The sequence below is a fragment of the Coenobita brevimanus genome, chromosome 104, assembly GCF_032717465.1.
Source record: "Coenobita brevimanus isolate Jiangsu-jjx chromosome 104, ASM3271746v2, whole genome shotgun sequence".
Lineage (NCBI taxonomy): Eukaryota > Metazoa > Arthropoda > Malacostraca > Decapoda > Coenobitidae > Coenobita > Coenobita brevimanus.
In genome coordinates this window covers 15,570,826-15,588,677 of record NC_137057.1, presented here as the reverse complement: position 1 = coordinate 15,588,677, position 17,852 = coordinate 15,570,826, and the positions used below count along the sequence as shown (strand labels likewise).

The following is a 17,852-nucleotide window of genomic DNA, read 5'->3' as shown; positions in this document are numbered from 1 at the left end:
GTCATATAGTGGCTTAGGTTAGGCAATCGCTCAGTAGCGTACGAATGTTGCGCCATATTGGCTGGTGCAGGCGTGTGCACTCGGTCTGTCAGGCCCTAGGTTAAGCCTAGGTTAGGTTAGGTTGTTATTTTGAGTTAGTTTAACGCAAAATAGTGTGTTTTTAATTATTTTTGATCTTGATTTTGGGGGATAAACCCTCTTTTGGAAATCTTACTCAAAATTCCAAAAGGGGGATTTTCCCCCAAAAATGAAGGTCAAAACTAATTAAAACACATTATTTTGCATTGGAAATCATAAAAATAATAAAAGAAAACGTTGGTTACTTCTAAAACTTTACCTCTTCCTCTTTAAAACGTAACTTTGCTACGGGCGACGTTCTTTATGGTCCATTGCCCTATAACAGTACAAAAAAAAAAAAAAAAAAGATAAAATAATTTATATGAAAGAGACAACTGAAACTCTTCCTTAAACTAACGTATGAGATATAAACTACTTACCCGGAAAGTGAGGTCGTACCTTAAGGATTTATAACATGTACTAGGACAGTGACGGTAAACAATTATTTGTACGGTAATTATGGTGTGATGGTAATAGATCCCAACATAGGGCAGTATTAAAAAAAAAAAAACATAATAGTATAAAACATTGTCAAGAAACAGACCAGAACAGAAGTTCAGTTTTTTCTTTATACCCCGGTAAAATCGTATCTATTTTATGAAATAAATATTTCAGTCAATATGTACAACAGTTTCCCCGGGCGGTAAATGCTTAGTTATATATTGACCCTGACATTATTGAAGCATTAGTATTGCTTTCGTTTTCGTGAGAGTAAGATGTCCCAGCGCCAACTCTACTGATAGCTCACCTTTCTTGGTTTATATCAGTATTGTTCTTGCAATTTAGTTGTACTTTTATTATTGTGAGCAGACACCTAACTTTAATTGCAGTTTTTGGCTGACAGTAATCGTTGTTAGTGTATATGCAATGGCGCACGATTTGGATAAGAAAATACTTTCTGTTGATGTAATTCGTGGCAACATTGAATCCGTGGGTCGGACACTAGGAGCAGGTGTGTTTGGGAAAGTAAAAATTGTTTCATATAAAGATACTAATACAAATACGGTTCTGCGTTGCTGTGTTAAAGAAGCAAATATTTATGTGGATAAATATACTGGCTGGAAACGATTTGATGAAGCAGTGAAACAGTACCTGAGAGAGGCTGCGGTTCTAGAGGAACTGAATGGTGCAGGGGGCGCCCCGCGTCTTATAGCAGTAGCTAACGACAGCCCACTGATAGTCATGACTCTATGTAAAGGACTCACCCTATGGAATACTCTTCATGACAGGCGACTCGGTTTTGAGGAGTGGGTCAAAATTTATAAGGAAGTGTGTGATGGTTTACAGGCAGTACATAGGGTCGGATGGATCCATAACGACATAAAGAGCGACAACGTTCTGATCGACATAGACGAAGGAAAAATAAATGTCTCCATTATAGACTTTGGGCACTCCAGTAGGGCTGGTGTAAACTACGCTTTTCCTACTGGCACCGCCGAGCAACATCAGGTTTACAAGCACTACGCCCCGGAACTGTTCCTGCATGGGGTCACCCATGAGCAGAGCGATACCTGGTCCCTAGGTGTTGATATGAGCCACACATTTGCTAAACTACAAGATTGGCAACCCCGACAAGATGCTTTGCCAAATGACCTCAACAGAATTATAGCTGATATGACTCATCCTTCGTGTGCTGTTCGGCCAACTATGCATGCCTTGTCTAACGCCCTCACACGACTGCTTCCAGCCCACTCCCAACCCAGGACGCCAACCAAACGCAAGCTGAACGATATGGAGGATTGGGCCACCGGGGCGGGGAAGCGCATTAAGATAGCACCAGTGTGCCCACCGTCCCCCACCTCATCCTGGTACGCTTCTTCCCTCTCATCAACACAAAAGCCACCTCAACCCAGCCCTCTCAAATCGTGTTCTGAAACATCATCATCATCATCATCATTCTACCCTTCATCTCTCTCCTCCACATCTCAATCTTTATGCATATCCTTTTCAATTCAGTCTTCACCCCAGTCCTCCTCATCCTCATCCTCCTCTTCCCCCTCCTCCCCATCTTCCCCCTCCTCCCCATCTTCCCCCTCCTCCCCGTCTTCCTCCTCCTACTGCCCTCACTCTTCTTCCTCTTCCTCCTCCTCTTGATCATCCCATTTCTTCTTCTTCCATCTTCAAAACATCATCGTCCTCGCCTCTTTCATCCTCCTCCTCACACTACTCAGCCAATAGATGTCAGTTCACATAGCCACACCACACCACACCGCACTGCAGTCTTTCTACCACACCTGACTGGTTAGTCTTTATTTACTTCGCCTAACCACTGGTCTACCCCACCCAACCACAGAATCGACCCCACCAAACCACTGTGTCTATCCCACCTAAACACTGGGTCCGCCCTACCTAACCACTGTGTCTACCCCACCTAACCACTGGGTCCGCCCTACCTAACCACTGTGTCTACCCCACCCAACCACAGAATCGACCCCACCAAACCACTGTGTCTATCCCATCTAACCACTGGGTCCGCCCTACCTAACCGATAATTGCTATGTATATCTAAAATACGCGCCTCCCCCGCCGGACCCCCAACCCCGCCACCCCCCACCCAGCTATGGAGACGCAGCCCTACCCCCACCCCAGGAGGACACCACGGCGGGCCAGGTGAGTGTGGGACTGGCCCAGAGGAAGATGGGTGCCACTACCTTGAGTCCGTCTTCCCCTCAACCTACCCAACTAATGTAGTGCCACACATTTGATATTCATGTATGTGTTTAGTAGTACTGTAATTTTAAGTTAGATAGGGTGTAACCTGAATATTAGTTTATAAGTTCCTACCCTAAGTAGTAATTCATATATTAATAATTACTGTAGGGCTAACTCTATTTTTATATGTATATATCTCTGTATCTATGCAGTGGGTGATGTAATTGTAGATGTTGAGCTATGGGAATTCCTTAGTCAAGCCGAGTAATGAAAGACACATGCGAGCAGCTTATCCCCTCCCTTTGTGCGTCATTGCCGGGCGCCGAGTTTAAACGTTAAACAGAGTAATGATGAATATACTGTACAATTCTTTCCGTAACCTAGTTGTGAAATGCTTGCTAATGAAGCTGCTAGAACACAAGTATGTAAGATTAGCAGTCCAAAAGGGCCTAAATAATGTCATTTGTGAGGATTTAAAGTCCCGTTTATCTTGGCCGTCACTAGATGGCATGAGCTGCTCTCAGATTCAAATTGAGATAGTGATAGAATCAGTATCTAATTTAAGTAAGGATAAATCCCAAATTTTCCCCAATTCAATCAAAAGTCCTGGCGTCATGGGTACACTGCTAAATAAATTGTAAAGAGAATTGAAACCCCCCATATTTCAAAAACACCACCTCATTTGACTTGAGCAGTGGCGTCCTTTAGTGCCCGACATACCCGACTTGCTGCCCAGACATCGTGTGTAACAGACGTTCGTTTAGTCCCCAGACACCGGCGGCGACGACCGTGTGAGCACGCCATTATTCCCAAGTATTGCCCATAGACTTTTACACTTACACTTGCACCACTCACAAGTTATTATTACAAACCGAAGGTATTTGATGTGTTATTAATAATTCTATCAAGTGAATTCTTTTTTTGTAGATAAGGAATAGAAGTATAGAAGTGATATGTTCTGTAACGGAAAGGAAAATTCAAATTCATCAACTGTTCTCTTTCTTTAAAATTAGTTTATTAGAAAAATTATAATCAGGAGCGTGGAAGGGAACTTACTGATTGTGAGCAATAATGTAATATTTAAGTTGTACTTCGAGGCTAAACAAGCCCGAGTGATTGAGGTGTTCCTAGTGATTGTATTTCTTTTTTTTGAATTATTTTCTCGAGGCTAGACAGGCCCGAGAGATATGTATTTCTAGTGATTATATAAAATTGTTGATGGTGAATTGTAAAAAAAAAAAAAAAATACTGATTTGATGTGAGAACCGAGAAAACTATATGAGGAGAATACCTTATATGGGTGAAAGATGAATACAAATAATCATTCTTAATGATTCAAGGCTATGCCAGCCCGAACAGACAAATCATATCCGTAAAAGTGTCCCTGTCTTGAGGCCAATGTTGAGCCCAAGAGTAACGGCCAAAAAGAAAGTAAAGTACAACGACTCCATATCTCGCGTGTATCAAAATTGTTTCGTCTGGTAACAATGTTAGAGGAATGATCACCCAAAAGCCTTAGTAACCTTTACAATCTTCTCTCATACTAAAAAGGGTCATGTAATAAAAAAATGTTGTTGTGGAAATTAACAGAATTATTAAAGTAGAGTAAAGTAGATAGCATTTTCTTTTCTTTATTAGTATATCTAATCAAGGAAATTATGTCCTCAAGCCAAATTCACTCCCCTTCCAATTCAAGATTCCTTCGCTGAGGGAACGACAACCACCTGAGGTACCGACTAAATCTAAACCCGGCCAAAAACTACAAACGCTACCACAATTCATTCTTTTCATAAATATTTACCATCCACTATATTAAGTCGAGTACCACTTGTATATCCATGGGTGAGTTGATCAATACCCACAATAGGTAAGAAAATACCTACCCCTATCATCATTACACTGGTGTCAACTGGTGGGATAAAGTTTCAGGTTTTACACTGGTGTCAACCAGTGGCATAAAAGGTCTTACCACTAGCATCACACTGGTGAATACCGGTGGGACAACATTCATAGCTTTACACTAAGACATCGCAGGAATGAGACACGACCTCACGGACGGAGCAGCCCTCACCAGGATCGGGGTGGGACTGCTCCAGATACAGTCCCAAGCAACACCGCAGTAACGGCCACCGTACGTACCGGGGAGGGAGCGGCCACCATACGCCCCTGAGTTGCTTACCCCTGTAGCTCCGCGGTAATGGCCACCGTACGTACCGGGGTTTTGTTATAGTTAGTGATATTTATCATTTTTTGTATACGGCGACAGATGACCCGTTATTGCAGTACCATGATTGATTTTCATTCATTCATTCTCTTTCCCCTTCCTGCATCTTTTTCTCAGCCTGACAATGCCTCCACCACCACCAAGTGTTGGGATTTCCTTCCTCTCATAAAAACTCAGAACTGTTCTTCGTAGCACGCCTTCATTAAAGTTATCAAAGAAATCGGTCATTGGTGCTACACGTTCCCTTTTCTTGGGCGACTTAAACTTGGGACATTGAATCTCCTCATTCTCTCTTAGATCTTTAGAGATTTTTTCAACTGCTCTCTCGCTAATCTTCGTTGCTGCAACTGTACGAGAGACGACCTTTGATAGGCCTTGAAGAACTACTCCCTTCTCCTTCTCCTCCTGAAAATACTGCCTTACATTGAAGACAATTTCTTTAGCCTGGCTGTGTAGAGGCGAGGAATGGGATGATTGAGCTGCCATGCTGTCTGTGCAAAGGACATAAAGGAAGTGACACGAGGTCACCACCAGGAAGCTATGCTGTCAAGGCCACCGACTGGGTGTGGAAGTGTTGCCGCTCGCGAGTGAATATTTTTTTTTTTTTTTTTTCGGTATTGGCATATGCCTACTATTTTGTCCTACATATTAGCTTATGATAATAAATATGATTACTCCTCGCCCTTAAAATTACGGTAAAAGCCAGTAAACGTGAGCATTTTTCCCTAGCAACACCCGTACAAGCTATGCTTGGGTCTACGGAGGGGTACGTACTTTACCTTAGGCCAGACTGGGTGTGTCAGTGTTGCCACTCACAAGAATTATATGAATTATTTCTTTTACTTTGGATATTGGCATATTTCTTCTTTTTTCAGGCTCATTCTCTTATATCCATAACTGTAATATTATTACCCACCCTAAAACTACGCTAAAAACCATTAAAAGTGACTACAATTTCTTTTAGCAACACTGCACAATATGTATGCCATGTTTCTGGGTTACTGTATAAATATTTTATGCATAATAAGATTATTGTTGATTCATCCATCAAAATACACGTGTAAGTTTTATTCATCTGAATTTATCGAATTTGTGATGCCTTGTACATAAATAGCTTCCGTTTCACATCGCAAGTTGGGGAAACGTGGCACCATTGTACACAGGTGCGGGCCACACCACAGCCGCAAACTTACGCGAGTCCTACTATAGTAAATGTGACAGTGGTGAATGTGACCAGTAAAGCAGAAACAATATACTAGAAAGTGACAGTCAGTGAATATGAACATAAAGACAGAGACTAATGGTCAGTGAATATGAATAGCGAGACGAAAGTGATATACCCAGATTCCTATCCTTATTGACTCAAGGTACTCTGTCGATACCCAACCCTTATGGAACCAGGGAAATGTATCAGTGGCAGCCCGAGACTAACTAAGACCAGTCAATAAAGAGAGGACCAGTAAACAGTGTCGCAGCGGCTAAGTGACATTCCCACGTGCCGCGACTCGGGTACAGACATTGAGCTTATGTGATGTGTATAGTAATACTGATTAACCTGGCACTTCACTTCATCTATATATAGTGTATCCTGACGATGTACTATATGAAAATTGTGCCTTAACTCTAACACCTACATTGTGCCCTGGTGACCTGTCATATCTATGTATATTAATGAAGTTGTATAATGCCCCCAACATCATTACTGTGCTTGTGGACACATTATACCAATAATAACAACTCCTGTCACCTTGTCCATTCCATATTCAGTATATCTTTGTTCTTGTATTGTAAGGAGTTCGAATTGGACGGGAGGTCGGACTAAAAACACCCAGCATAACAATAACTACTTTACTACTCATTAATATCCTCTCTTTTATTTCTAACACATTTTTAATATCGGCACTAATTGCAGGAATAACAAGCCAACTTAGCCAGAATATAGCAAGGGAGCTGAATCAGAAATAAACCAGTAAGGAAAGAGGTGTTAGTGAGCTTCCTAACCTCACCACAATACCGCCCTCAGACAGAACCTTCTTTGACCTCCTGAATCTGGGAACTCGAGTTCCCGTCGCAAACGGGATCTCCCTAACACTTTCCTTAGCGATTTATTTTGACATTGTACCTTATCATCCATCCCCGTGTTAAATAAATCGTTAAAATATAGCCGTGCTCTGCACTTATAACAGGAAAAGGACATTAACCAGTCATATCCAAAAATAATTAGCTAGAGAGCCTCCTTAACCGACGGGAAGATGTGCCTGGGTGACGTGCTTTTTTAAATGTAATCTGGCTGCTACACAGATTCTACCGAGGTCTTATTTATCCCTTCCTGTACAAAAAGTTTATTGAAAAGTTGATCAAAATCATAAGAAGATGACACCAGAATTTAAAGACATCCTTCCCGAAAGCAAACGGTTACTGGGTCATTTGAAAGGCTGACCGTTAACGCATTATGATTCTGCATTTAACACGAGACAGAATTATAATACGAATCATTGTTAAGAAGCAACGTGTATTCAGACACTGTATTACTGAGTAGTGTACAAGCTTATGGTGTGCAGATTACAAGAACAATTATGAAGAGAGGATAACTGCATGAGGCCATGCAGTTAGCTCGCACATGCAGCTCCTACAGGACAGCGACTAAAGACTACACTAAGAAAAGGATTATAAGGAAGACTGATGGCAAACCCTTCCCTGTGTACTCTACTTTCTCTATACTCACTTCAGTGCCAAAGGTGGCTATTGTGTATATGTACACAACAACCTATCTTGCTGTCGTGTTTCTGAACGTGAATCATGAATTCTCTACCCTCTGGCTTCAGTCATTCTGTGACTAAATATATGTGCTGTTTACTTATCCCCCAGTTTTACTGACAATGAACAATTCTTTGACTGTTTTACTTCTGAGGTGGAACACATTCACCTGTGTCTGAAATCTGCATTCTAGATGATTTCAAAGTTCACCACCACCTTTGGCTCTCATCGCCTTACACTGATTCACCTGATGAACAAGCTTACATCATCTCTTTTCTTAATGACCTAGAGCAGTTTGTACAGCACACTACCTGTATCCCTGACTGCCCTGGAGAAAGTTCCAACATACTTGGCCTCTTCCTTACAACTAATCCTTCTGCTTATGCTGCTAATCTTTTCTCTCCATTGGGCTCCTCCAATCATAACCTTATCACCTTATAACCTATCCCATCACTCCAGTAAGGGTTGTGACTCTCCCCTTCCTCCTTCCCCCAAAGAAGCAGCGGCTGTGGCAATTTAGAGTTGCTGATTGGGTGGTCCTCAGGCAGTACTTCATTGATTACCTCGCCCGGACGGAATACATATTTACTATTATCAGCATGCAGAAACTCCCATCTGACCTTTCACTTGGCACCAAGACCTTTGACCTTGAGTAACACTGAAAAGTCAACCTCAATGTCAGGGTTATTCAGGGGGCCATAACTCGAAACTGGTTGCAGACAGATATTTGCTATTATCAACATAAACAAAGCCCCACATGGGCTCTTAATTGGCACCATGACCTTTGACCTTAACAGATCTTGAAAGGTCAAACTCAAGGTCACGGATATTCAGGGGGCTATAACTTGAAAGTGGTTGCAGATAGATATTTGCTATTATCAACGTATAGGAAGTCTCATATGGGCATTTAATTGGTACTATGACTTTTGAATTAAGTGACCTCAGAAGGGCAACCTCAAGGTCATGGCTATTTAGAGGGCTACATCTCGAAACTGGTTGAAGATAGATATTACTATTATCTAGATATTTGGTACCCTGATCTTTTACTTTGAGTGTCCTTGAAAGGTGAAACGCAAGATCACGGATTTTCAGAGGGCTATTACTTGCAAATGGTTGAAAAATAACTGCTGTTCGGGGAGGTTTGCTGTGCCTGGCACCACTTGTTTTTCCTGAAATGATTATTGTTTCCATAGCTGACAGCCATCTGAGCGAGCCTTGCGCATTACGAAAATTATTCTCTCGGGCATGAAAGCATATATTTCTCTTATTCTGTGACTAATGCAAAAAAAAAAAAGTTTAATCACGATTGTTCTAATGCTGCCAGCAACAATGAGAAGGCCTACAAAAGGTGCCGGAGACAAATCATCCCAGAATTTCATCTCTTATGTTTCTGCCTGGAATTGTGCTATGCCTGTTTTTCACTCTGCTAAAATTATTTCATTCGTACTAAATGCTCTCAACTCTCCAATACAGATTCTTCTTGCTTCTTCTGGCACCTTGTCAAGAACCTTTCAGAGAACTTTACCTCATCATCCTTCCCTCGTGTTTTCCACTCTGAATACTCTGTAGCTATTTCTTCTACTAAAGCAGAACTCTTAGCTCAGATTATTTCCTCCAAATCCACCATGACTCTGGTGCTGTTCCTTTATTACTCTCCCTTCTGGCTTCCTCATGGCCAACATTGAAGTTTCTCCAGTTGTATATTCCACCATCAGTGGCCTCAGTACTAACAAGGCATATGTACCTGATGATGTCCCTCTTCTTGTCCTCACCCTACCTAGGTAAACTCTTGCTTTCGTCTGTCAATTTGTATCTTCTTGTTCTAAGTTTGCTCTCATTCAGCCTCTCCCAAAGAAGGGTGACCATTCCCAGGCATCTAACTATCACCCAATTGCTCAAACATCCTGTATTTCAAAAGTTTTTAAATCTGTTCTTAAGTAATTAATATTTAAAGCACCTTTCCTATAACAACATTTCCAATTGCCAGTATGGGTTCTGCCTGGGACGCTTCACTGGGAATCTTCTCACCTACCTTTCAGACCCCTGGTCATCCTTCTTTCGGGACTTTGGCGAAAGCTTTGCAAATGCACTTGACATCTCAAACTCCATTGCTCAAGTCTGCCATAAATCTTTAATTTCCAAACTGCCCTCAATCCTTCTATCTGAGACTTCATCTCTAGCTTCCTTTCTGGTTGTTCTATATCTGCTGTTTTAGATGGCCACCATTCTTCTCCTAGAACTATCAATAGCGGTATTCCTCAGGGCTCTGTTCTATCACCAGCTCTCTTTCTTCTATTTGCCACTGACTTTCTAAGCTGTACAGCTAACCCTATCCACTCATATGCAGATAACTCCTTCTTTCACCTTTCCATTTGCGTCTTTCAGTGTCCGTCTCAGCAATTACTTCAACAAACAAGGGATGAGGTTGTATTTCACGCGTAATGTGTGACGTAGCTCATATCTCTGATTGCGGTAAAACAATCTTGTTGTTTTAAATTAAACAAAAACTCGGTTCTTACATCTTTCAACCCATCATAAGCTTCTGCAGGAGAACCCTCTCATTTTTTTCGATATCCAACCCAATCCTGCATCATTTATATGAACATACTTGGGGCTCCTTAATTCTCTTCGGATTTATCTTGGAAAGACCATATATCCTCTCTTGCAGAATCTGCTTCCATGAGATTGTTGTGCTAAGCCGATTCCGTGCGTTCTTTACCCTTGGACAGTTGTTGACTTTATACACGGGTTTTATTAGCCCCTGTGTAGAATACACCTCTCGTGTGTGGAGGCTTCCCACATAGAGTTCTTCTCAGTAGGGTGGAATCAAAGGCTTTTCGTCTCAACTCTCCTCCTCTTACTAGCTCCCTTCAACCTCTGTCTCTTTGCAGCACTGTTGCATCATTGTCTCTTTTCTATCGCTACTTCAGTGGTCAGTGCTCCTCTGAAATGTCTGCTTGCATCCCTCCATCTCCATGGTGGGCACGTAGCACCCATCTAGCAACAAACTCTCATCCCTTTTCCTGTCCAACTCCCTAATGCAGGAGTTAACTGTTACTCCCAGTCCTTCATTTATGCAGCAAGTCAGCTCTGGAACTGTTTCCCTCTGTCTGTATTTCTTACTTCCTATGATCTCCAGTCTTTCGAACAGCAGTGTGTCCAGGCATCTCGATATGAACGGATCTTGAATTTGGCTCTTTTGTATTTTTTTTTTCTTGGAAGGAATGGTTTGTGGGGTCTTAGCCTTTGGTTCCTTCTTTCTTGCATAAAAAAAAGATAGAACTTTCAAGGCAATTGATAAGTAATAATGGTGTGAAGCATTTTAACCAGAGTGAAAAGGAAGAGGAGGAAGAAAAAGAAGAGAGTACATTTTTGCTTCATAAAATGGAAGAACACAATTCCTTTTATGTAAAAATACGTCATAAGAGGGTATTTGCCAAGGATCTATGCGATGCCAATATTGTGAAAAGGTACAGGTACTGCTTTATGGTGCTAATTATCCACTTATTACACGATACAAAAGGTTCACAATTAATTGAACTGCAAATACCAGCGCCACCCCCACTGTGATTCTGGAAAACAATCCGTTCAGTGGGTTGGGGAGTATACATAATGAAGCTATCTGTAATTAGGCTTCATTGTAATTTGGAATATGACGGGACAGTTGCGTGAACACTTTTGCGAGGTTTGTGCATTGTTTGGCCTGGTAAGATTGTATCATAATTTCTCCGTTTATTTATCTCCCTACCTACAGTACTTTTTCCCTCTCTGTCTATATGTCTATCTGCCTGGCGGGAGTGAGTGTTGGTGGTGCCTTTAAATAGGCCTTATTATAATAAGTGTTTTGTAACTGGGATGGGTCCATTTTGTAAACACTTGTTAAGTCTGTGTTTGGCAGTATGATAATGATGATCTCTCTTTATATATATATATATATATATATATATATATATATATATATATATATATATATATATCCATCTATCTGTCATTTTCTACCATCTACCAGTATCTGTCAGACTTTTTCAACTAATCTGTTATTTCTCCATCTGTCCCAGTGGGGAAATGTCACATTTTTCACGTGGAAAAGATGTGGACTGGAGATGTCTAAAAGAGGTGGATATCTGATCTTTTTTGATAGTTCGTTTCACGAGAATGTAAGCACGTGTAATAGACGTGTTGAAATTTATGAGCAATACACAGTAATATGTGGTGGAATAAATCACATGAATGCAAATTAGGAAGGCTGTCTAGAAACCAAATGCATAAAGAAATATACATTCACTCCCTAACTCCAACAAGTTCTTCGTATGCTGAATAAAAGTAATAATTTAGCCACAATAAATTGTCAAATTCATCAATCATCAAAGCATTGTTAGCTTATAAATCGATTAACTCATACAGACTATAATTTATTCAGCTTGGGAAGAACTTGTGGGATCTAGGGATTGAATGTAAACTATTTTTATCCATTTGATTTCTAGTGAGCCTTCCTAATTTAAGTCGTATAAACTTGTCTGATGATTGATAAAATAAACTGTCAAGATGCATCACAATCATCAACGGGTTAATTTTCAATAATGTGCAAACTATATAAATGTCCTGCAAGATTCATATACTGCATACAGTACTGTAACTACATCAGTATTGTTAAGGTACAGTTAATGGTGAATGGAACCCATGAAACTTGGTTTGACTATAAGGTGCAATACATCAATAGTCTGCACAAGATTGGACACTAATGAATATAGCTATGTTTAAAAATAATACAGAGTAGTTGTTTAATTTATATATTGCGTACTACAGACAAATCATTCACATTGCTATCTTAAAGAGTTGATGAGGTGAAAAGCTTCACCTTTGCAGAAGAGCTCTATGTGATCAAAAGAAAGTAATTAATCAGAGAAATTAATTAAGGCAACTAATTAGGGAAAAATAAAATGCCATAGGGGAACTTAACGGTATACTAAAGGTTAACAGGCGATCAGATAGGACGGTAAGGATAGCAGACAACCAACAATTATCAGCACATTCAGCAGAGTGCTCGTTTCAGTAGCCAGATCCACTGCTTCTCTTAGAGTACAAAAGAAAATATAAAGACTACAAACAATTAATCAGAAACCCTGGAAGCACTGTGAAAAACAAAACACTACTTAGGTGCTACCACCAAGAATAATAATGTACAGTCGTCAGCACAAATTCGCTGCAAGCCTGCTCGTGTGATGTGGGTCGTTTTGTCTGGCAACAGTGTATGGGAACTAGTTGCCACATAGGCTTTTATACGATTTAAAGACATGTTTGTAGGAATTAGTACTATAAATCATCCAGAATGCAGTATTCTTTATATCTGATTTGCATAAAAATATGCAAAAGACGACAGAAGAATGTTGTGGAATGATGAAATTTCTGCTCTTTCCCCCAAACCCATCCGATGTCCCTCCCCACCCTACCTCTCACCTCACCACCACCACCCCTGCTTTCCTTCATTTTCACTCCCCTCTCCCCGCACCCTGTCTACGTTATTTTATTCACGGCGCTAACCTACGTAATGAATCGCACTATTCTCTATTTCATGTCTATTCCTGTAACCTTTTTGCTCCTCTACATTCGTGAGATTCTTGCCATGCCAGTCTTTTTCTCCCACTCTCTACTCCAAACATGATGGAGCAATTCGAAACATTATTGGTTCTGATACTGCTTCGTGATTCAGTGAACGATGTGAGGAGAATGGGAACATTTTCCCTGGAAAGACAGACAAGTAGGAGGAATGGGCACGAATGTTTGTTAATTCCGGCTACTGAAATAACAGCCACCGTCTGCCAGGCTCACTAAAAAAAAGAAAAAAAAAAAAAAAGTAAGCAATACGTCACAAGAACGAGACCTTCAAGGTTTCTGTATCTAGCGGCTGTTGGTAGTGACAAGGGGTGGAGAAAAGAATAACAACTGGAATAAATGAAATGGGAAGAAGACGGGGAAGGGTGAGCATGGGACTCAAACAGTAATGAATATTGATAATTATCCTTGGATACAGTTAGTTTTATTAAATTATTGCGTGCAATTGAGAACAGGATGGGCTGGGTTTAGTAAACACTCAAGAGAATTGCGATGCACCAGTCGAGTTAGTGCAGTGGACAAATGAATGAAGGTAGAGAGGGTGGAAGAGGAGAAAGTGGAAAGGCATGAATGTGGGTGGGGGGTAGGAGGAAGAGGGAGGGTGGGGGGACATCAGGATTAAGGGCGAGAGAGGGGAAGTGAGCTTAGACACCGTTTTAATGAGGAATACCAAAATATTACGCTCATATGTTGTTCCATAACATTCTTTTGCACTTTTTTATACTAATCACAGGGGGAATACAGAATATTGTGCTCTAGGCAGTAGTACCGGTACCACTTCTTAAAAACACGTCTTTAAAGTGTATAAAAGTCTATATGGCAACTAGTCCCGTTACACTGTTGCCAGACAAAAGGACCCACATCACACGAATTGACTTGCAGCGAATTTATGCTGACGACTGTACAGTGTAGGTTCCGTGTGACAAATGGAGAAGCTGTCCACCATCCTCTTAAGGAGAGTGCTGGCTGCGTGGTATGTGCGGTTTTATACATGTAGGAGAATTATACTGTTAAATTATCTGAAAGAATAAAACACAGATATTAGTTTCAAGACAAGAATAAGTACAATAAATCAGGGAATTTTTTTTTGTTTAGTTCAGCACAGAAAATATGATTCAACTTTGATCTTGTCCTGTAATCATGACCTTTATCTGATTGTTCTTAAAATACATTCCCTTCGTTTTGGTTGGCCATCAACCCTTCCACCAACATTGATATAAATTGGATCAAAACTGTTAACGTTGGCCTTGTGATGCTACCTTGATCTCTAACTCCGTTTTGCATAAAACGATGAGTCATCCCCTTGGCTGACTCTCAACTCTTTCACTTAGTGTGGTTGAAATCAAATCAGAACTGCTTGAGAATATTGGCAGCATCTCGTGCGCCAACTTAGTGAAACGCGGGTAGCCAATCCCCTAGACTTCTTCAGCGCCTTGCTTCTGAAGACTGCATACCGACTTTGACTCCTTGTGCTACAGATATACACTGCCTACGTCAGCAGGCAGCAGTATACTGCCAAGCAGGACTGGATCCTGCTTCCTACACTTTCCTTTCCTAACTTCCACCTCCCCCCCTGCTACTCCCCCACTACAAATACTCACACACACATCCAACACATTACACACTATCTCCCGTGGCCCTTGATTTCTATGCCCACCCAGCCGTAGGATTTCCTGCCACTCCACTACTGGCGAACCGAACCCTGAGGGAAGGCCGTTTAGGGCCGCCACGAAGGGGATCACTACGACACTGGGGAGCCAGGGAGTGGCAGGGAGGCACCAAGCTGTTAGGGTTTAGGTTCCCCTTAAATAAACCGTTGATGAGTTATGCAATTTACATTGTTATTTTCTATGGGAGAGAGATTTTCCCTGCCATGGTCGGACAATTGTGCGTGTTCGCTGGTGCGTGTTATGTGTGTGGGTGGATAAAGCACATGCATAGCACATGATTCAACCAATCACAATGTAGGATTTCAAACACCCAACGCTAGGGCCCGCAAGATTTGAAAGTCAGTTCGTCTCCAACCATGAACTGGGAAGCCTGCAAAATATATTACTTCACTGCTATTTCACAGTTCTACCAGCAAGAAGTTAAAGCTGTAGCCTTTGTGCATTAGCATGGTATAATACCATCAACAGGAACAAAGTAACCAAATCAAGGCAAAAGTCTCATTTTACGTGAGGATCAGAAAGTGTTGCGCTCTCGCCCGTCACCAGTTGCCGTTACAACTACAGACTACTTCAGATGCAGACGAGGAACTATTAACTGCTAGGTAAAGGCATTTTTTCTTATTTACACCCTGTTAGGTAAGGTTTGATGAGGTTTGGTTAAGGCCAGGGCTGGGGGGCGAAGCCCCCCAGTTAGGAAACTCAAAATCCCAAAGAAACTTAAAATTATTTTCTTCCGAAGGATTTTTGTGTTTTTCATTTGATTTTGATAACAGTTACAGTAGGAAATCATTCGCTTTTGCGTTTTCCCCCCAACCAAAACCCCGGTTTACCACAGGTCCCCCAGTATTCCTGGGGGGAGGGGGAAGAACCGCAAAAAAATTACATTTCAAGTGATAACAGGCGTCCAACCTGAGTGTTTTCTGTTGTTATTGGTGTGATTTTTGTTGATTTGGACCGGTCCTTCCCACCGAAAGTTGCTAGTGGTGTTCAACAAAAACTAGCGATTTGCGATAGAAACGAAGGTCAAAATAGATCGAATCACACCAAAAACAACAGGAAACACTCAGGTTGGATGAAAAAATCGGATGAGGGCAACGTGTAAAAATTGACCGAGAAGTGTCTGACCTGGCAGAGGTCACCAATGGAGTCCCACAAGGTTCAGTGTTGGGGCCATTACAGTTCCTACTATATATAAATGACCTCCCAAAGAATCTTAGCTCCAAATGCAAAATTTCTGCAGATGACACAAAAATATACGACACTGTAGGAACAGTGACATAAAAACAATTATTGCATGAAGGTGTAGATGAGATGATGGTTTGGCCAAATAACTGGCTGCTGAAAGTCAGTGAATCAAAACACAAGATCATGCATGTGGGAAGAATCAATCCAATTTGTAACTATAATATTGGGGGATATATCCTGACACAGGTTACACAATAAAAGGCTGTGGGAGTAATATATAGTGATGACTTAAACTCTGATGCCCACACAGATAGGATTATGTTGAAAGCATAGAACATTCTTGGTATATTAAAAAGAACTTTCAAGAATTGGACAGAAGAAGGATTCAGTGCTATTTACAAGACCTACATGCACCCACATCCAGGGCATGCCGTACAAGCATGGTCCCCCAAACTGAGAAGAAACATAAATAATATAGAAAAGTGCAAAGGAGAGCATAATGTCTCCTTCCAAATGTAGGAAATTTTGAGTATGAAGAAAGACTAATCTACCAAAGCTCAAAGCTATAAGAGAGGCGATATGATTGAAGTATTTAAAATCATGGCAGGACTTGAAAAACGGGACTCAAATACCATGTTTCAAGCTACAAACGCAAGCCTTAGAGATCACTCAAAACAGATTCCTAAAAGAAGACGTAATAAAATACAAAAGACACTTTCATGCACAGGGTTGTGGATGACTGGAACAAGCTACAGTACCTGAAAATGTTGTGACTGCTACTTCGGTCAATGTTTTTAAGGAAACATACAACAAATTTATATTTGATACAGACATGGAGACAGGCAATAGGATCTATATAGATCAGTTGTGAATCCCGTGGAATTTACTGTTAAGTCTGTCAAGTAATTTGCAATGGGTGACATCTTCCTCTTTAAAAAGCAATTTTGCTATGGGTGACATCATCCTCTATGTGGGTGACATCTTCCTCTTTAAAACATAATTTTGCTACGGGTGACGTTCTCTATGGTCCATTGCCCTATAACAGTACAAAAAAATTCAGATAAAACAATTTTATATGAAAGAGACAAACTCACTCTTAAAATTACGTATGAGATATAAACTACTTACCCGGAAAGTGAGGTCGTACCTTAAGGATTTATAGCATGTATGTACAGTACTAGGACAGTGACGCTAAACAATTATTTGTACGATAATTAAGGTGTGATGGTAATAGATCCTAACATGGAGCACTATTAACAAAAAAATACCACATAATAGTATAATACATTCTGTCAAGAAACAGACCAGAATAGACGTTTAGTTTTTTCTTTATACCCCGGTAAAATCGTATCTATTTTATGAAATAAATATTTCAGTCAATCAATATATGTACAACAGTTTCCCCGGGCGGTAAATGCTTAGTTATATATTGACCCTGACATTATTGAAGCATTAGTATTGCTTTCGTTTTCGTGAGAGTAAGACGTCCCAGCGCCAACTCTACTGATAGCTCACCTTTCTTGGTTTATATCAGTATTGTTCTTGCAATTTAGTTGTACTTTTATTATTGTGAACGTACACCTAACATTAATTGCAGTTTTTGGCTGACAGTAATCGTTGTTAGTGTACATGCA

General features: G+C 40.8%; 1 protein-coding gene across 1 annotated transcript; it reads left to right on the top strand.

The window, feature by feature from the left end:
- Window positions 1–984: 984 nt before the first annotated feature.
- LOC145416015 (hormonally up-regulated neu tumor-associated kinase homolog) lies at window positions 985–6,924 on the top strand. The gene is made up of 2 exons (XM_080285114.1): window positions 985–1,925; window positions 6,906–6,924. Exons 1-2 carry the CDS (start codon window positions 985–987, stop codon window positions 6,922–6,924), a joined length of 960 nt encoding a protein of 319 aa, XP_080141240.1.
- The last annotated feature ends 10,928 nt before the right edge of the window (window positions 6,925–17,852 follow it).

Excerpts from the sequence above, each read along its gene's own strand:
- LOC145416015 (XM_080285114.1), top strand. The coding sequence starts at position 985 with ATGGCGCACGATTTGGATAAGAAAATACTTTCTGTTGATGTAATTCGT.